The following is a 21,235-nucleotide window of genomic DNA, read 5'->3' as shown; positions in this document are numbered from 1 at the left end:
CAGACAGAAACCTCATCTACAGCAATTCCACATCACTTAAAATTAATGAGGTTGTTACTATGCAGGCAGGTAAAATCCTACCCCCAATTGCTCGTAAGTCTGTGTTTGCATCATCTCATTCTTGAGCACTGTTTGAGTTCTTCCTTCAGGACACTGGCAACCACCCTCTCAGTCTTGCTGGGACAATTTAGGTATTAATATTATCGCTCCCTCTGGCCACAAGTTGCCTAAGTTCAGAGACTGGCATCTACATTAAACCCCCCAAAATGCAACAGTTAAGAAGCCAGCACACATCCAGTTCAGAGCACAAAATTGCAAGGTCCCCATGCCCCAAATAAGTAACTTTGGGTGGAAAGGAACAAGGACACTGAGCCTTTAAGTTCGAGCAGGTAAAACTACTGTTGCCTATAATGAGAATTTTAATTGTAGCAATAACTGTGCGATGAACAGGACAACACGTGAAGATAAAACCTATGACATGTTCAAGACTCCAAAAGATTCTTGGGCTTGGATACTGCCTGGATTTCAGTTTAACATTGTTCTTGACCCTTGATTTTGTGCAATAGGCGAAAGTGCAAGGGCATGAGTAAGCGTGCTCTTCTCTCTGACCAATCTTGTTAGAATGTGAAGATGACAAAGAATAATGATCAATGTTAAACAGCAACACCTTTCAAGAAGGCACAGCCCCTTTCTTTTAAGTGTACAGGTCCTGCTTTGATGCCTAAAGGCATTGTGGACACTGCTTTCAAAAGTACATGCATCACCAAATTCCCCAAAGTGACTGATTTTGTATTCGATCCATCTCTTAAGTTGGATCTTACTCTGCAGCTGGCCCTGCTTTGCACAGGGGCTGGCCCACTTTGATCTCCAGAGGTCCTTCCAGCCCAGACACTTCCTTGATTCTGCTTGCCTATGTTCCCTTTGAGAAGAACAGCATCTTCCTAAGCACATAGACAATGCACTCTAGATAGTGCTGAAACACAACTGTAGAATAGGCAAAACTAGATCTACAAGTATACTGACTTCTAATAGCTATGTAGAGGGCAAATTATGTTTATATTCACTATCAGCAGCCTACTGGTTGTTGTTTCTCACTTGACATAAACAAAGGTTTTTATTTTTCCCTTTATCCAACAGTTTAAAAATATTTCCTTTAATTGTTAATTCCTAATTAAAAGTCTGACCTCCGATAACATCCTAGCTCCCTTAACATTTTAAAACAGAGATGTTCAAAGCAAGTGATTTGTGAGGGAGTGGGGTAAGAAGAAACTGACATTCTCCTGAAGAAGCCAGGATTATTATTCTATTGGTAATATACCTCTTGCAAACACCAGAACACTCCACAGCCAAAAATAACTCACTGCAAAAACACTTTAGTCAGTAAAAGGAAGTAAGATTGTAAGCACAGCTAGAAGCAGCAATAATACTTTTGAACTCTCTCTTCATTTTAAGATGGTTTCCAAATAAAAACTGATGTGCTTATTTTATTAATATTTTGGGACTCTTATTAAACAAACATTATGCTGTTGTATACTAAAACTACACAAGGATAAAGCCAAGGAACCACTTTGGTATCTGCATTCATTTATTCTTAGGTCCAGAAAGAGCTGTCAAACTATCTAATTTAACAGAAAGCTTACCATGGCTTAATGGGAATTCACAAAGTTAGAAACATTTCTTCAAACACTAGGGTACATATCACATATTTTATACTTATTTAGTAACAGGTACTTTACTATAATCTAGAGATAGATAGATAGATAGACAGATAGATAGATAGATGTCTATTAACTCTTTTTCCTGGGTGAAGACAGTGACATTTCTTCCCTTTGTCTATGCTATGAGTATGGCTGAACCAGCTATGAAATTGATCATTTAATGTTAAATAAAAATCTATTTATGAGCCATGCTTCTTAGCACCTCTAATAGAAACAAGGCCTATCAAGTCTACCTTCTATTCTTTCTCAGTCCTGCATTAATGCCACCGTGCTTACCCTTAGACATATGGAAATACCTATCGCCATCTGACACGACTCAGACAAAGGCAGAACAAAAACTGGAGCTGAAAGCCTGCGAGTTGGGTCTAAGCTGGGTCCAAGTAGGAAAGATCAGAAGCACGAAGACAGCAGGAGTGGAGAAGAGTTCAAAAGACACTCCTGACTCCTTGCAGGCAACTGGCAGGCCGCTAGAGACACAGCTCTCTAGGGGTTCCCCTTTCCCCTTGACAACAGACCCTGGGAACACATCACAGAACCACGGAATCACAGAGTCACAGAATGTTAGGGATTGGAAGGGACCTCAAAAGATCATCTAGTCCAATCCCCCTGCCAGAGCAGGAACACCTAGATGAGGCTACACAGGAATGTGTCCAGGTGGGTTTTGAATGTCTCCAGAGTAGGAGACTCCACAACCTCCCTGGGCAGCCTGTTCCAGTGTTCTGTTACCCTTACTGAGAAGAAGTTTCTTCTCAAATTTAAGTGGAACCCCTTGTGTTCCAATTTGAACCCTTTACCCCTTGTCCTACCGTTGGTTGTTACCGAGCCTGGCTCCACCCTCTTGACACTCACCCTTTATATATTTGTAAACATTAATGAGGTCACCCCTCAGCCTCCTCTTCTCCAAGATAAAGAGACCCAGCTCTCTCAGCCTTTCCTCATAAGGCAGATGTTCCACTCCCTTAGTCGTCTTTGTTGCCCTGTGCTGGACCCTCTCCCGCAGCTCCCTGTCCTTCTTGAACTGAGGGGCCCAGAACTGGACACAATATTCCAGATGTGGTCTCAGAAGGGCAGAGTAGAGGGAGAGGAGCATGCTTACCATTTTGAAAATGCCAAGATTTCCAAAAAATACGAAGAATGGCATTTGAGGCTGCATTTTTTTTTAATTCCTAGAACACAAATTCAGTGTTTAAGAGGAATTTCAGGGGTTTACAAGTAAGCAGAATTACTGTAAGTGGGGATTGATACAGGTATTCTATTTCCAAAGTGAGAGATTAGGTGTAAAACTAGCATATAAAGACGTCTCTCCATATTCATGATAGGCATTCAAGGGATTTTTGCTTATCCTAGTTATAAATTGATGTGTTCATAATACCCAAAGACAAAGACTCCATAACTCTAAAAGGCTTTGCAGGTGAAAAGAGCTGAATACATATTACAAAATCTGCAGGTAGGGATATGTATTAAGAAAGCAAATGCAATCATAAAAATAGAAAACACAGGATTCAGAAGCACAGTGATGAGCTTTCAAAACAGTTAAATCAGGCTGACAGTAATTAGATCTTCCTTGTGAGCCCAACAAACATGCTACCTTGCAATACATCATTGAATAAATCACAAAAGGGAAAACTATCAAAAATACTGACTGAACACATACTTTTAATACCAGTCTGAAAAGCTGCAACAATACTACACGTCACACTTCCATCACTCCCTCATAGCACACAGTGGGTATACTTGTAGACTTAGTCCAGGCACCACCCCTTCAGTTCCACAACAAAAAGCACTTAACCTGTCCAGAAGGTATTTCATCCCCAAGGTAACACAGAGCTTGGATGCTAGCTGATAAGTGGCCTGCTGCTGTTGCTCCCAGTCTCTACTTTGTCTGCTTCTTTCTCCTTTAGATCAGTGGAAGAGACTTTAAAATTGATTTTCTGATGCCCTTCCTCAGCATTTGAGGAAAGAGGTGCCATTCAGAAGATTTGCCTGCATGCTGCCAGGAGGCTGCCACTGCTGTGTGACAAGCCTGCAGTGCAATATATATCCCAGTAATACTTCCACAAAATATACTCCCAAGAGCATTTCTATATCCAGTGGGGAAAAAAAGAAACAGAAGACCCAAGAAGCCAACTATACTCGCTAAACTTTATATTGAACAGATAGATTCTCTAATGACATTTTTATTAATGGCATTCTTGGTGCCCAGACATTGTTAGTGCACTTCTGTATGCAAAGCAAACCACAAATAACTCCAGTTTGAAATCTTTGGAAGTTATCTGCACAAGATATTGTTCAGAGTACTGTAGCATGTCACTACCACAGGTATTGCTGCAAGACAACTAGCACTTTCTAAATGAATTTGAAAGCATCTTTAACAAACACAGGAGAACCTCAAAGTGCCTACCAGAAAAAAAAAAAAAAATCTAGTAAAACACTGCTATGAATACAATTTCTTTAAGTCTGTCCTGAGTAGGGCTGCAGTCCACTACCTATGTGCTAGTCAAGGAAACCAATACAATAAAAATATATACAGAGGCAGTGATAAAAATCAAAGGTGACGTCATAAAATTGATCCACTTTGCTATTTAAATCCACTGTGGTTAAGAACTAATGCTGAATTTCTATTTTAACTGCTTACATACCAGTTAAGCTTTCAAACATTTTTAACTGAATCAAGGTGCTACTTGTGTTCTAATAACTACAAGTGTTTTATTCTGAGAGAAACATACAAGATTGATGGTCTTAGTGAATCAAAAGTGCTTGATTTCACAATTTCATAGGTAGGATTTCATAATTTCATACTATAGACTAATATAGTATGAATTTATTTCTGTTTTATCGGAAGTTTATTGATCAGATGTGGGAAAATTAATATTTTCAGAACGACTGAATTCCTGTCCCCCATCCCATTAACAATGAAATTAATAAGTAACACTTCTCTTTTAGTAGGCTGACAGACACTGTTGGCACTGCAACTTAACTGTTCCCACCATCTCGTCTGTCTCTAGAAGTGAAAATGTGTTTCTCCCCTGGTAGTTGCCAGAGGGTTAAAAAAGGCACTCTGACTGCAAGAGTTAAATCCAGCACACTTCATGGGCTTGCAGTCAACCATGTCAACATCTGGAGCTGGTTGACTTTTCCCCCTAAGGATTTGCAGCACGACGCTGGATTTTTTCCATGAATTCCCTACATTCTCAATCTCTCAGATGGATGTCACACACACCCAGCGCCTGCCTCACAAACTCCACTGGCCACCGAAAGGCTCCAGAGGACTTTGTGCTGTTTGTATTTATTCAATGTTGTAGTATTTAGGGCCAAATCGTGCTTTCAGTCACATACACAATATTCTCAGTAGGTTTGCAAGAGAGTAGACAAATGCCAAAGCCATAAGGGCTGAGGAGCATTTGACAATCATTTGCCTCCATTGTATTTAGATTTGCTATGAATATGACTTGTAAAAAGACACCTACTGCCCTAAAACTCACATGATGCTGCAACAGGAGAAGGCAAATTTTAAAAAATTAGCTGAGTGCCCATAATATACCAAGCTTTTATTTGTTCAGTATAATTTTCCCTTAACTGCACAATTCTTCCAATAATTATTAGAAACCCTTAAAGACAAAGTCAAGAAACACTAAAAACTGATAAGGATGGAGGAGCACTAATTAAAAAACAAAACACAGTTTGAAATTACAATATATGAAAAAGCTGCCCTGAACAGATTTATTTAGAATAAAGTAGCTATTTGGAATTATTAGTGAAATTGAATATTTTTCCAATTAAAAAAAAAAAAAGTAGCAGTAGCAAGCTGTGTTTTTAGGTTTTCACTGCAGAGTGTAAAATTCGGACATTTAACCACAAATCCAATCCTTTTAACTACAAGTTTCAGGAGATTTGGTTTAATAAATCAAACACGCCACCCACTTTGCAGTATCAAAATAACACAGAAGTATGTCCAGGTGTCACCCTTCTAAGTTCTTTTCTTTTTTTAAACTACAAGTTTTGATGTCTCTGACTCTGCTGCTTCTTGACAATACATTTCACAAATTCTTCCGTATTTTCCCTACAATTCCTGATATCTGCTTCCATTTCAGTGTCCAAATAGTTCTTTTCATGGAAAGTACATAGTACTTCCTTCCCCATTCTGTTCGCTCAGCTATTTCTAAGGACGGACTTGCCATGTTAATTGTGGAGAGGAAGTTCTTTCAGAATAATTAAATAACGAGGGAGGACTTACAGAGATTTTTGCATACTAAATTTCACAGTGCATACATGCAATTCATGAGCTTTCTAACCATGTTGTTCTTTCAGAGCTTTATAAACAAATACCATTAAGTTCCGTCTTCAGTTCGCTTGCACTTGGGTGGCAACTGAAGAGTCAAGTTTTAAAATCTCACATACTTTAAAGTCCATTTTTAAAAATAGAAAAAAGGAAAAAGTTGCAAAATGGCTGTAATTTTTAATGTCTTTGAACTCCTTAAGAAAGCAAAAGCAACATCCCCAGAAAAGGATATCGTACATAACCTCGCATGAAAGTAACTTAAAGCACAATAATTTCCGCTGTGATGGTATAACATTCCTCACAAAGCTTTATTTTTAGAAGATTTTGCTTTAGCTGTACTTGTCTGCTGCAGCCTATAGATCAACTTTTCAAATTCCAGCAAGGGAAGCCATGTATTTCATTCATTCAAGATCTTAAGCTATTTCTTCTTTCATTTAAATATAATATTAAAAAAGTAAAGCTCTTCTAAAATTGGTTTGTTTGTTTTTAAACCAGAAGGGTCATTAGCCACTGGAGATACAGTTATGGTAGTTAAAGATTCTTCATTAAGTGAACTCACAATAATAAACTGCTCTCAAACCAGTCCAGCTGTTCTGCTTGGAAACCAAACCAGCATGCTACAAATACTTATGAAATTTCAAGGTTACCCACGCTGTCCATGACTCACATTCAGTAACTTGGTTCCACTTTATAAAGTAAAATGTATTCACCAAGCGTAAGACAGAAGCAACGCTAGCAGTCAGGTATTTGAGAGAAAAAAAAAATACGCTCCACTAGGAACAACAACAGAATAAGTAAATACAGGTCAGTAAACACTGCCATGTTTTTGAGAAGCCCTAATGATTAGTGACATGCACAATGAAACAGATTGAAAAAGGTCTTTATCAAAACAACTGCATAAAGAGCAACATACACATCACAGACAAACTCACCACAAAGGAGCTGTAGCCGCATCTGCAGGAATTAGACAGAGTAGCTTCAGCCACTCCTGCATACCAATAAGGAGAGCTACTCTGTCCCTTCAAAGAAATGGTAACTTGTACTACGAGCTAGATGCAGGTCTTGCATAACATACTATAAAAGCTGCTGTGCTGCAGTGAAAATCCACGTTTCCACACGAATTATTAAATAAGGAAAATTTCAAATGATCAAACTGTGCAAGCCTATAAAGAGCTCACTTTTGAAAAACAGTTTAACCTTTAATTACTAACAATAAAAGGAAATAAAAAAATAGAGAAGCCTTGAGGAAAAAGACTCAGCATGTGATAAGCTCATTAAACATCAAGTTTAATGAAAAACCTATTGTAAACCGCGGTAGGATATCTCCTCCCCTACTAACTGATTCAAATCACGTACAGTCCTCCCCAGGGTCAGCTCCAAATGGAGACGGACTTCTACAGGCTTTGTTGTCAATGTGTATTGTAAAGCTAAAATATTTTCCATGCATAAACCCCCACTATTCATTGAATTCATTCACTAGCTCAAGTAGCTAAAAGCAAGTAAATAATTACTAATACAATGAAATAAAAATATTTCCTAGATTGCTAAAGACATTCATCATCAATCTGAGAGAAAAATCTGATGCAAATTAGTTATCTCTAGGAAAAACTTTTAATTCTGCTGTTTTTAAATTTCATGGTGTCACTTTGTTCCCCAGAAAAAGACAAAAGTTTGTGCAAAGCCAGCAATGCAATATGATGTGGATATTTTTCCTTTTAGTTCTTTGCTCCTCCACATACTATTATTTTTCAGAAAGCCCAATTAGTTTCTGGTGTTACCACTCACACTTCCGTGGCTCACGCGCTACTTTCTTAAATAAGATGTGGATAGTCCAATGCAGGTTTTTGATATCACAGCCTGGGATTCTACTACCACACATGCATGTGCACACAGACACCCCCTGCCATGGTGTTAATCTCCTCAGGATTTTGCTTCACTTAGAATTAAAAGAGCTACAGAGTAACAGCTTCATTTCCCTCAAGCAAATATTTTTGCAACTTACAAGTGATGTCCACTTCTACATTTCCTTCATTATCACCAAGTTTAGCTCTTAAGATAATTCACTACATTATTTCTTGATTAATATAAACTAGCATCATCAATACAGTCACTGTCTTTTCCTTCTGTTCCTGAATTTCAGATACTATGTTCTATTCGGGTATTGCAGAGGAAAACCTAATTAGCACCTTCACATTTATAAAAGCCTTGTACTACACGTACCGCAGCAAATATCCGATTGAGGTGACAAGAAATTTTAAGATTTCACCCACCTTCACTTACACACTTCTCTATTGTGATAAAACTGTTCCAGTCCGACCTTTCAACAGTTTCCAGAGCTGAAGGAGCACTCCCGGCACACCTTCCCTCCCACCCCCGCCCAGGCGCTCTCAGCAGAGAGAAAAATGTAAAGAAGTGACCGCTCTCACTCGTTAGCGGCGCCGCCCGGCCTTACCCGCCATCGTGACGGTCCCCAGCATGTCCTAAATGACACCGAGCAGCACAAACTCTCTTCTCACGCTCCGAGGCCCCTTCTCCTGCCTGCCTGGAGATGCCGTGGCGCGGAGCCGCCTTTCCCCGCCCCGCTCCCGCCCTCCCGGGCAGCGCCCACCGCCCCGGGGGTGGCGCCGGCCGGGCCGGGGCGGGCACTGGCGGCTGCTAGAGCGTGGCTCTTCCCCTGCCTGCGCTGCCGGCGATTCGAGTCGTGGTGCCTCAACGTATCCGCCTTGAAACTTTCACTTCACGGATTTTTTTTTTTTCCCACCCCCCTCTGGATAGAGGAGATGTCGGCTCTGCAGTGAGACACAGCCACTTTCTCAACGCCAGCCCGCTTCCCTTCCCATTCCTGTAATGCCTTCTCGGTGCACTTCGCCGCAAATTATGCAGACCAAACCTCAACAGACGCTAGTTAAAAGCCATAAGTAGTTTACCCCTCATAAACAAAAAACATGTGAAACATTTTCGTTTCTCCGTACTGAAACATTTGCTCCTTTGCCTATTAACTGTCACTTAAGGGTTGGGGTTTTTTGTTGTTTCCGTGTTGTTCTGTTTGTTTGTTGAACTGAAATTCTCTATAACCTAATTACAGTGTAAATTATCTCAAATTCTGCTGCCAAAGGTTTCGGAAAGGTATTACTGTGGACACTTGTAGTATAGTAATGTAATGCTCCAGCAGCTCTTACTGCTAGTACAAAGGGATGCAATACAATAAAATAAAATGTAAAGGAACGGTATCTAATATAGGTGATGACCTAGTAATGATACTTCTATGGATTATGTTGGATACTTCCAAAGTTCCAATGATACACAGATACTTTGGCCAGCCATTCACAGCCTTTGCTCTGGTTGCCATCACCCACTTCCCAGTTAATTTACCAGATTTGCCAGTTAATTTAATCTGATAGTGGCAGCTTTGATGACCCTAGATCATCTCTTAAACTGTCTTTTGAATGTGAGATTCATATGATGACAACAAGAACAAACTAATCAACCCTCAAACCCTTCAATCATAATCATTCCTTTATTGCAGGCAATTTCCTGTGTTGCTTCAGAGCTCAGTGTCATGATGGTTTATTTCTGATTTTATAGACTTTACAAACAAGACAAAAGAATGAGTGTGGAACGTGAAGTATAGAGCTAAAATGATATATTTCTCTATGTGGAGAGATTTCTCTGCATGGAGCATTTAAGAGATACCTCTTCCCCACCTTTATTCATCTGCCTGAAGACATGTGGACCAGACTCTAAGGTCTAGAGGAGTGGATTTAAACAGTTACGAATATTTGAATGTAGTCTTTACTTGAAGAACTATCTTTTCAGTGCTTGACCCAACACGTTTTATTTGTCTCTATGGATGATGACATTTTCAGATATTTTTACCAGAAAATACACGCTGTGTTGTCTCTATAAAGGGTGCTTTTGCTTGGAGAGCAAACCTGTAGAATTGTTTTCCCTTTCACATAAATTATGCTACCATGTAGGCTTGGTTCCACTGACAACAGTAAAATAAAACCTGATTAAAACAGCAACATCACACAACCACGTGAGAGATTATTATCAAAGAAAGCAAAGACTTCAGGCAATCTACTCACGTACAAATTCTTAATACTATCCACATCCACAACACATCATGTGTTTGGTCATGTGTAACTATCTGCATTCAAAGGGAGCTTCTCACCTCTTCTTCTTTACGTATCCTAAGAATACAATTTCTGTACAACTGAAGCTACAACAGAGTGCTGAATATTCAAACAGAATTATGATCTTTGACTATGAACTTGAAATTCATGCCCTTTTAAAGGTCTTCTCTGTTATTTAATCCAGAAGCTAAATACCAATCTTGTTCAGCCAATGGATCAGCAGCCTGACCCTTCCTGTGAGTTCAAAATGGTTTATTACCACTAATATATTAACATAAAAGTATCTGGGCCCCATGAAGGATGAGACCGGCTTATGCAGCAGAAACTCTTAGCACAAAAGCAGAGAACGACTGCTAAGGGGGAATGGGTAGCATCCCCCTCCCACTGACGCTTTCAGTCCACAACCCATTTATTACCTGAACTCTGCTACAAGAAAAAACAGTCCCAGCAAAACAATGTCCTAGAAGAAGCACTTGAGCAATGAAGAGATCACTTAGGTAACTACCTGTTCACTAGGAGATGGCTAGTTGAGCCCAGTTTCGACTTCTCACTCCATTTATCATTCAGGCCTCTAGAATCTGTCCACTGAACACAGGATTTTACTCACCATTTGTTCCAGCGGCCTCTGCTTGCTCTCCAGGTGGTTCTGGGAGCGGTGAAGCCACCTCTGACTGCTGCCCATCCAGCTCCTGAGGTGCTGTAGCAGCTCCTGGCTGCTGTGGCTCCTGTGGTGGGGCATCGTGCTCCAAGCTGTCTTCTTTAGCATCAGGTACTGGTAAACTGGCATCTAAAACCTTCATGGTCAGGTATTGTTTGGAGGATGGTAGGAAAGGAGAAACAGAGAAGGAAAAAAAAAAGAACATTAGTGTTAGGCCAGGTTTTCCACCTCCACAAAATATTGTTCTTTCATTCTCATTTTGCATATATGCATGCAAGCATTTTTGAAAATTAATACTTCTGTGTAGTATTGCTCCTTTTCAAAATTCTTATCTTTAATAATTTAAAGTTGTCCTGTGAGGGGAAAAAAAAAAAAACAAAAAAACAACACAAAAACCCAACAACAACGACAAAAAACAACAAACCAAAACCAAACTAAACAAACACCACATAATCTGGGACTATTTATTTTACTGTTCTCCTGCATGACATACGTGGAAGAAGCAAGTCTTGCAGACAGTGGCCTACAACGTTGTGTAGAAATTGGCTTCTAGCATGAACATGAATCTAATGGAAAGATAGTTTCATTCGTCAAAATGTCAGGCATAGCTCCTCTGGTATATGCATGAATCCTGTCTACATTACAGCCTTTGGTATCGCTCCTCTGCTGATGTGCTTATCTTATCATAAACAATACAACTACAAATAATGTGAACTCTTCAGGACAGAAAGTGGAATATATAAGTCCCATGAGGAAATTCAGTGAAACTGGGATCAAAACTAGAATTTTTGGGCCTCAGTTATTGGGCAGGGATTATTCCTACAGGGAGGGAAAAAGCTCTGTAATTCCTTGGGAGTCTGCACCATAATATTTGATTTTTTTTTTTTGTCTAGATTAGCTAATAGATGTAACAAAAAATATTTCAGCTTTCACATTTGACACATTTTAATTATTTTTAGAATTTGTATTGGCTTGCCATGTAACAAGGAAGATACTTTCAGAAGCATATTTTTTTATTTTAAAAGTACGAAATACATTGTGGCCATTAGAAAATACTTCCTTACCCTTTAATTATTTGTTTAATTAGGTAGCTTTCCAACCAATGGTGTTACCTTCCAACAGAAGCCATTTCAACTAATTAACCACGTCTTCAATCCCTATTCCTGAAGCGCAGGTTTACAGCTCCTTTGGTAGAACAGCAAACCTTAATTACATATCATTGTCTTATTACTCAGCTGTACTCCCAAAATACTGCCAGTGAAGCCATGTTAATTAAGCGAAGGAACCACAGATACATCCCGTATTTTAGTCTAATGCAACATCCAAACGCTCGAAGCGCCAGACTGGGATCAGAAAGATGCCACGTTCCTGATGATTCTCTTCCAAAACCCACTAAAACAAGCTTCTGAATGGGGAGATCCATTTATTTATTTTTATTAGCAATTAGCCTGCTGCAACAGAATTTCAAATCAACATACCACGTGCCAGGCAAACAGCTTTCCTCTTATCATTCAACCACTTTTTTATGCGCCAGGCAGGATTCGAGAGAAGTGCCATACCCCACTTCCACAGGCAACAAAGTGTGTGTTTGGGTTCCAAATTTTCAGTTCAGAAGCCCTTAATTAAGCCAAATTGTTTCCACCTGGAGTTGCTGCACTCCTCAAAGCTGCCTTTCACAGCCACATAATCCACCTCGCAAAAAAGGACCCCATTCTGCTCTACTGCCAGTACCACAGATGGAATAATTTGGCTTCAGAGTCTTCACATGCTGAGACCAGATATTAAATAGAAGAAATACGGAATGGCTCAACACTCAGATTACATTCCCGCTTCTCACATCATCCTTCTCATAAATCTGAAGCACGGGGACTCAGGAGGAATAAAAATGCCACACCACTGAACAAAGGCATGTGAACTCTGGAAAGCTCTTCTGCAGTTGCACACAGCATTAATGGAATGATAGTAACTGATTAAAGACTAGCAACACATAGACACAGAAAATAACAACCTAATTCTTAAAGGGCTTTCACATTCTTCAAAACAAAGTTATTAAAGGACAATTTTTAAAAAATGATAAATTTTACTCATTCGTTCTTGTAAGACAACTGCTACTCCTGCAAACAAAACAACTTTACTGGCTCCAAGGACACTTGGCTATTTGATCATAAATCCATGGATGTACACTTCAAGATGATACTCCCAGAATTAGCACCAACAATTCTTTGAAGTCACAAGAAAGGCAACAGTACTGAATATGTTAGCACTCCTCACTTGATTCAAACATTTCCTTGCATTTCTTTCCAAACCTTCCCCAATCAGCAAACCATTTTAAAGCTGGAGTCATAAGTATAGACACATAAAGTCTACCACATGCCTATATACCTAATATGGACCTGTGGACTCTATGAGGAACCAGCGTACAAAGGGACTGGGTACTCCAATGCAGTACAACTTGTCTCTTTTTTATATAGAGCCTTGAGTGTTACGACAAGATATTAACTGTGGTAACACTTAATATTTCCCCAGCTCTGAATTTATGCTACAGTGTGATGCATTCAAGAGAAAACAGTGGCTCTACAACATCCCAAAGATTTGTGACCAAAATTCAGAAGTCACTGAATCTAGCAGATAACCCTTTCCAACTGTAAAATGCTGTGATACCTTCCAGTAAGAACAGAATCAAATGTAAAAACATTGCTAAATGTAAGAACATAGGTAGTTTTTACTACCAGCTACTATATTTGTAATCCTTGTTCACTCTGTACATAGGCTCTGTTTTGAAAGCAGGATACATCAGTCACAACAGAGTAAAAATGTAAATACATGCAAAACCTCAATACTTTCAAATGTTATTAGACCTGCAGTGTAACCCAACCCTGCCACAGCACAGGGACCTTTTTACCCCTGTCTCTTGGGAAAGAGTTTGATGTGATTGTTGGCTACAGGAGGGCAAATTTAGATTTCCAAATCAAGTGTTCTACTTGAAATAATTGGATAAAAAAAAATTGTTTTATTAGTTTTGATTTTTTTTTCAAATTAAAAACGTGTGCAAAGGAGAAGAAATATGCATTGGGGTGGGGGACTGTAATGTGAGGGAAGACACAACAGCATCATTAGTTTAAAACAGAAAAAAAAGTTTTCTGTTCTGGAAAAAGTTGCTCAGGCTTTTTATGAGGGTCAGTGCAGTCTGTCCCACTGCATTAGTCCTCAAAAGAAACTAATTTCCATTTTCACTCACATTAACTGCTTCATTTCTCTGAAGGGATCAAAACCGCAGTTTGGTCCAATTATGTCTAATTTAGTGAGCTGTGTTCTTACTTCCATTGAGAATTGTTGTAAAGCTTAGACAAATACAAAGTCCAAGGTTAGAGAGATAGGTGAAAATCTTAAAAGACAAAATTAACGGTATTAGGAATCTCGTTATTCAACTCCATATGTTTATCTACAGGTAATGAGGCATTTCAGTTGGCAGGTTTATCAACATCTATCTGGTTTCTGTGGCACACACTCATCAATCTCTTTTGATTATTAATTAATTTATGAATGTGTTGTCTCATAAATGCAGGAGAAACGGCGAAAGCGAAGAGTACTGATTACCCAGTTCACTGATCCTTCAGCTTCTTCATTCCAAAAAAAAGGCAATCACCGAAGCAACACTTTGGCTTCTATCATGCCACTACCATGCATCCTGCACTTATTTTTTAAAGATTTCCCTCATATCCACCACAAAGGTAGAAGCAAAGGGTGTACACACACAGCTAATTAGACTAAAATGCATAGGGCTTGTTGCCCATGTCACTGTAACAGCAGCTTCTGCTCCATTTTGCATATGGCATTAGGTCCAACTGTTTGACTCCACTAAATGCACACAGAATTTAAAATGTATAGAGAAAACTAACACAAAGAATTACATGAGATATAGATGAAGAGTAGGTCGCTCTTCTCTCACTGTACATTAGCGCACACTTCATTCATGCACCCAGCTCCTTCCCCCACCAGCAATCACCATCATTCCCAACATTCCTTGTACCAGACCCAAATCATTCCAGGGATTCCTCACACCAGGCCCAAACACACCAGAGTTAATTTTGCCTCATTCTGTTAATCCTGCTACACTGATTCTACATTAGATTACTAAAATAGCCAGATCCAGCTGTCTGAACAACTGAGCAAACTAACGTAATGGTCTCTAATATTTTTCCTGAAGTTTGATTTTGAAACTTTGGGAAAGCTTGCAGCACTGTTGGTCTGCTCAGTGAGTCGGCTCTTAACACACATCACTTCATTAAAAAGATCTTCAAACATCAACATTTGAAAAAAAACAAAACAAATAGTAAAACAAAAAAACCTGCACAACTGAATTTAGGTCATTCCAACTCTTTGTTTACAGCAGTTTGTCCTGTTTTGCATTAGCCAAAGCATTAGAGGTTTGCGGGACATTGCAAATTCCAGGTGGAGAAAACATAAGGCACTTACTCTATCAGGCATGTAACAGCATACTCAATTTCGATACCTTATTTCTGGGTAACATTTCGTGCAGACCAAGTCAAGAGCCTTCTCCTTCCCTTTCCCTCAGATCTTCTGGCCTAATGCTCAATCTGATGTGCTTGTGAAACCTTCTTATGGATGACTACCCTCAAAATCCACATGGCTGAAACAAAACAAATAGTTTTTGCTCCCAAATTATCTCTGTGATCTCTTTTTGCAACCTGTGAAGGAAGCACTACTCCCAACCTGTCATTCTGGTCCACACCTTAAGCCTGACCCAAGCTGAACTCCTTCCTGAGTCTCAAATCTTTCAGTTCTTTCTGCATAGCAGTCCCCAGACACCACCTTACCCTAGACGTTCACATAGGTACATCCACATCCAGACGCTAAGGCTCAGTTAGAAGAAGGACTGAGCACAAAGCAAGTTACTCTCCTTTCAGTAGCTACAACCACTGCGTGCATTTCCAACCAGAAGGACTATCAAAGACCTGACACTCCTCTTTGCATCTCTTTAGCCTCTATCACATCAAACACAAGCTAATTGCCTCGGCTTTCAAAGTGCCCGGACGCTGCCTCTCCCACCTCCCTCCTATCTCGTGTGTGATTAGGGAGTTATTTCACGCTTTCGGGGGATCCATGACACCAATTTCCACTGTGCATTTTTTCAATTAGGCATTTTTATGCTTTCTCCCCAGCCACCCCACAGGCATGGGCAGACCTCCAAACCTTACCACCAAACTACATTAGTTTCTTCCTTCCCAGTTGGAAGAGAAGCACTTAGAAGGAATCAGACCCTGTTAAACCAGGAAAACCCTGCAGCCTCATCACTCAGAACAAATGCCTCAAACTGGGGCTGTTAGAGACGCAGTCTTGGGACTTTCCTGTGGTACCTGATTAAGCTTAATTTTACCATTGCAAATGTAGTGTTTTCAGGCTGACTCAGCTCCCTCACCAGAACGCAGTTGTTTAAACAGCAGATGTAAGTCTGTCCCAGCTGTTATTTGTCAGGCGCTCAGACAATAAGACACTCTGACATCTCAGCTGGTAACCTCTTTAGAAGAGACAGTTCCAAATATTTACTGTCTAGCAGACACTTGCTCTCATTACAACGCAGGTAGCATAATCAAGTTACTACTCAGAAATGGGAACTATTCCGAAAACACCATTTGAACGATTCACTGCTCTTGAGTAAGGGCCTTCGCCTGCAAGCAAGCCAGGAATTCACTACACAAAGTTTTAAAGCCATCAATTGCTGCAAAATATTATCTCTGCCAAACTTAGATTTTGCTGCAAGAATAGATTATTAGCATGCCAGTATTTTTCCAGATTCTCTTTTTAAGTGTTATTCCCTATGCCATTTCAGGTAGCTGCTCCAACGCAGCCCTGCTTCCTTCGCAGGTCTGCAAAAAGAAACCTGTATTAAAAATGGCACCTTGAGCTTCTAAATAATACAAAAGCCAGTGAAGGGGGGGGTGGTTATGGCAATTGCTTTAGTTGAGATGTTGGTAGGATGACGCAGTTCTCCTTGCGTCACGCACGAGGCTTGTAGCTGCTTTCCGCCCCATGGGACCTGGGAGGGCACAGCTTCAAGTGGCAGCGCACCGACATCTTTTCCCAGCTCTCCCTGATGCTCAGCATCCAAATGGGAAGGTGAGTGAGAGGCACGTCACTGCTGCAAACAGAGAGGGAGGTCACAAGATGGACATGCCTGAACCAATGTGCTGCCACCAACTTGCTCAGTCCCGGTCACAAGGTCCTGCCTGGTCCCCTGCACCTGCTACTTCTGCCATCCGAGTCCCAGAAGCCAATACATCTTGCTAAATCAGCAGAGAATGACCTTGCCAAAGAAGCTGAACAGCTTTCTTAGGGGGGTTAGCTCCTGGAACGAGCTCAGCCAGTGCCAGAAGCAGCAGAGAGGAAGCTGCAGGTGCCTCGGGAGGAGGCAGGAGCACGGGACACATCCCACAGGACACCTCAAAGCTTTTGTCAGTCTGGTCTCCTCTGTGAGATGACAAAGATCTTTTTCCTACTTCTAGCACTATTATTATTGAAATCTGTTAAATACTACTCAGGCCAAGCTTCAGGCCTCTGTGCTACTCAGGGCGGTCTGATGGAGGTTTCCCAAGCAGACAGGGTCTACCAGCTCACTGCCACTGACAGGGAAAGTTTTTTCATTTCATCTCCTGCCCTGCTGCACATGGTTGCCTTGTTCGGGCTCTGGGTCTTACCTGAGCATCACAGGAGTCAACAGAATTCACTAATACATCAGGGAAATGCCCCAGAAAAAAAAAAAAAAATAAAAAATTATCCCTGCTTCTTGAAAGGCAAGGAAAGGACCAGACGTGGTGTGAGGTGCGACTGTGTCACCTGGAGCAAGACAGGGAAGAGGGACTGGGAAGAAGAGGAGGGGGAAGAGTATTGCTGCTCAAACAGCAAGGAGATAACTCTATCAGACAGATCAACCTTCTGTGAGGCCACACCCTGTGCCTTGATTCCAACAAGACCTTGGGTGTTGATTCACAAATCTGATTAATTCAGTTCAGGCATGCAAATGGATTAGGACCTCCAGGATCTGCCACGCTCCTCTGCAGAGGAGGCTTCCCGCAGTGGGGTGGCTATGTGAGATAAGGAGAAGCTCCTCTACTGCCAGAGTTCAAGCCTTGTCTGCTACAGTAAAACAAAACAAAACACCAGTTTCAAGTCCCAATAACAGGCTGGGCTGGAAACTCTGGAGCTGCTTTATGTGTAATTCACCAGCAACTTGTGAAAGGATGGGGTGAACAGCTGAGGTCCTAACCCTTTGAGCCCACATTTAACTCTCAGTGCTTGTAAGCCAACACCCAAAAGCTCCCAAAGCGCTCCCCACTGTAAACCAAGTGCTTTACAGGGTCTCTCACACCTCCTGGGCTGCAGAAGTAAGGAACACAGAACTGTACACTCCCTCTTCCCATAACTAGGACACCTCACAAGCTGGTATCTGGCCAAAGAGTCTCCTGTGAATAACAAACCAGCTTAAAGGCTATAAATTTGGCCCTTTCTAGAAGAAAGGGGAAAGAGGTTTTTTATCTTGTACAAAATACAACTATTTAATAAAAGAAACTTGATCAAATATTTCAAGGAATTCCAAGTGACAAAAAAAAAGCACAACTGCTGTGGGATTTTATAACCCATATGAGACTAGTTGCCTAGACAATTTATTTGTGATTGACTTGCCAAGGCTCACTCAAGTTGGATTCCATTTAAGTCAGTTTTCAAAGTTTTTCTTCTAAAAGAGGGGGTTGTGATAAGGGTTTCATTTGGAAAGCACAAGAAAGAAGACCATCCTTCAAGATGTCCCCACTGTATCTTTTGCAAACAAATTAGCTCTTTTACAGATTTCTCCAGGGGCAATGCAGGATCTGGCAATTTTCAAATTCAAAGGGCTGAAAGGAATAGTGTTAAAAAAACTGTGTCACAAACCTGCATGAAATTACCTTACTCTAGTAAGAACAGACTGAATGAGATACAAAAAAAAGCATGACCCAACTTCATTAACACTTATTTTTCTTTTTATTTTAATGTAATGGAAGGCAAAACCAACTGTTTCAGAAGAAGAGTAGCAATACTTCTTACAGCAGTGAAATCATTAAAGAGCTTCCCCACCTTTAAACAGTTCTACTTAAATAACAAGGTAAAAATCTATTAGAAAACATTTTCCTAAAGCGTAGAAGACACAAACTACAATAATAATAATAATTTGACAACAGCATCAATGGTATTCTCTTTTTTTAACAGTCTTAGTTCCCATAACTGAATAAATATGGCTATGAATATTAAGTCCCTTCTTCAAAGTCACGTTATCTTCATTTTAAACAACCACAGAAGCCAAACACTTGCCCGCTATAAATTCTCTCGTGTCTAAATTTCAGCATCTGAACTCTAAAATTTCCCAACACAACTGTCAAATATTTTGTTAACCAACACCAATTGCTAATGCTTATTTGGTTAAATAGAAAATAAAATAAATCGCAGTTAATTCAAAGTTAATTCTCAATGTGGTTTTCAAATCTGTCAAAACACACACAAGGAGGTCTAGGGGCAGCCAGGAACTATGGGAAATTCAACTTGAAAGTTAAATCTGAACCACAAGGTCAAAGAAGCAAAGTCATAACCAGTTCTCAAGCTCTAACACACCCACACACCAGCAACAGAAACTTCTGAGTAACCCTGCTCTGAGTACCCAAACTCTGAAGAGCCTAACGAAGGGGATCTCGGTATAACGTTGCATTGTTTCTCTCCTAACAAACCAACTCCTAACCCCAAAGCAATGCTATGTAAACACGTAGATGCACATAACCTCCCTTTCAGTCCCAGAATCCCCGAAACGCGCCTATTCCAGAGGGATAAATGGGTTCATTCATAATCTATTTTTAAACACCAGACATGTTTTAAAAGAATTTCTTTCAATTCTTCAACGTCTTTATTAAAAATAACATATACCTAGAGCTCCTCTACTCCCTACTGGCCGAGAGTTAGCGAGTCACTCCCCTTTCTCCCCTATGCGGTATGACACCAGGCAGCATCAAAGCCATCACTACAGCCCACGCCGCGGCCACCGCCGCCCCCTTCCCCGCCCGCCCGGAGCGGGGGGCTGCGGCTCAGGTGAGCCTGAGACCGAGGGGTGCGGCATGGTGTGGGGGGACACACCGAGACTGGCGCCCAGCTGAAGAAACCGCACAAGCGGCGGGCTGGCCGCACCCCGACGCGCCTCCCACCTGCATCCCCGGGAGAGGAGAGGATGGCGGGGGGAGGCTGCGGAAAGCCACGGGAGCTCCGGGCACCGCTGCGAGCCGGCTGCAGGACCGCAGTCAAGAGATTTCTTGGCGCAGACCCCGCTGCGGGTGGGTGCGGCCCTTCTCCCACCCGCACGGCCGCACACAAATGCGGCGGCGGCCCCTCGGCCGCCCTCGCCCCCCGCCCCGCCGCCGGCGGGAGTTTTATGATTGCGGCGCTGGCCATGGCGCAGTCCTGGCCCCGCCGGTGGCCGCCGCCGCGCCCCTGCTCCTCGCCCGCTCCAGAGGGTGCCTGCCGGCTGCGGCAGGTGCCCACCGCCGGGGCGGGAAAGTTTCCCCGGACCGGGGGTGCGACGGGAGCCGCCGCCCGTGTCCCCTCTACCCGGCTCCCCGCCGCGCCTTGCCTTACCTTGGCGGGCTCCGCCGGCGGCTGGGGCGCCGCTGCTTCTTCTGCCGGGAGCAGCTCCGGAGGGGTGCCGGGGGGCCCGGCGGCGGTTCCGTCCCCGTCCTGCGGGGCGGGCGGCTCGGTGGAGCTGCCGGCGCCCATGGCGCTGCCCCGCGGCCGTGCGGAGCCGCGGGCGGGGGCTGGCGGAGGGCGGCGGCGGCGCAACCGGGAATGAAGGAACCTCGCTCTCCGCAAACTCCTTTAGGGAGCGATAGGAGGGGAGGGAAAAAAATTGGAGAAAGAGAAAAAAAAGCAGAGAAACCGAAGGAGAGCCAGCGAGGAAAATCACCTCCTCCCCTGGTCCCCCCGCCCGTCTGCCTCTTGCTCCATCACATGAGCAGAGCCCCGGACACGCCTTGCAGCATCAAATCGGGCTGATAAGGAGCGGCCAAGGGGGGCAGCGCCCTGCTCACCGCCGCGCCGGCCGGGGGCCGCTCCTCTCCCGGGCACGGCCGGTGTCACCGGGGTGGGGGCGCCGCCCGGCCCCTGTCCTCCACGGCGGCACCGCGGCGCTGACTCAGCGTTTCAGCCCCCTCCTCGTCTTCACTGGGATGAGTCGCCCCTCACCAGCACCCTCGGGGGCTCTAGCCCAAGGGCTGAGCCCCCTGCCCGGCCGCGCTGCCCCGCACCCCCCAAAGGGCTTCTCCCAGCTTCTGCCCCGAGGGCTCGTCTCCGGCGCCCCAAGCCTCCAGCGCCAAGGGCTTGCAGACCTGTGCTGGGCCTGGCTGCGAGAAGGACG

At 42.5% G+C, this 21,235-nt stretch overlaps 1 protein-coding gene across 4 annotated transcripts in view; it reads right to left on the bottom strand.

Annotated features, from left to right (window-relative positions):
• The window catches only part of AKAP12 (A-kinase anchoring protein 12), a 32,116-nt gene extending 11,295 nt beyond the window's left edge, over nt 1-20,821 (bottom strand). The window contains exons 1-2 of one of the 4 annotated variants that reach the window (XM_065834497.2): nt 20,461-20,821; nt 10,741-10,927 (exon numbers count right to left, since the gene is read on the bottom strand). In XM_065834497.2, the coding sequence (XP_065690569.2) occupies nt 10,741-10,927; nt 20,461-20,598 (325 nt within the window). In that variant the 5' untranslated portion in view covers nt 20,599-20,821. Of the gene's footprint in view, nt 1-6,929; nt 7,031-8,267; nt 8,293-8,449; nt 8,593-10,740; nt 10,928-20,460 lie in introns of those variants that run through there. The other 3 variants (XM_065834498.2, XM_071806426.1, XM_071806423.1) reach the window with 3 other exon arrangements.
• Between the last annotated feature and the right edge of the window lie 414 nt (nt 20,822-21,235).

Source organism: Patagioenas fasciata, chromosome 3 (assembly GCF_037038585.1).
Source record: "Patagioenas fasciata isolate bPatFas1 chromosome 3, bPatFas1.hap1, whole genome shotgun sequence".
Taxonomy (NCBI): domain Eukaryota; kingdom Metazoa; phylum Chordata; class Aves; order Columbiformes; family Columbidae; genus Patagioenas; species Patagioenas fasciata.
Note: the sequence above shows the minus strand (reverse complement) of the source record. Positions and strands in the feature narration are given on the sequence as shown.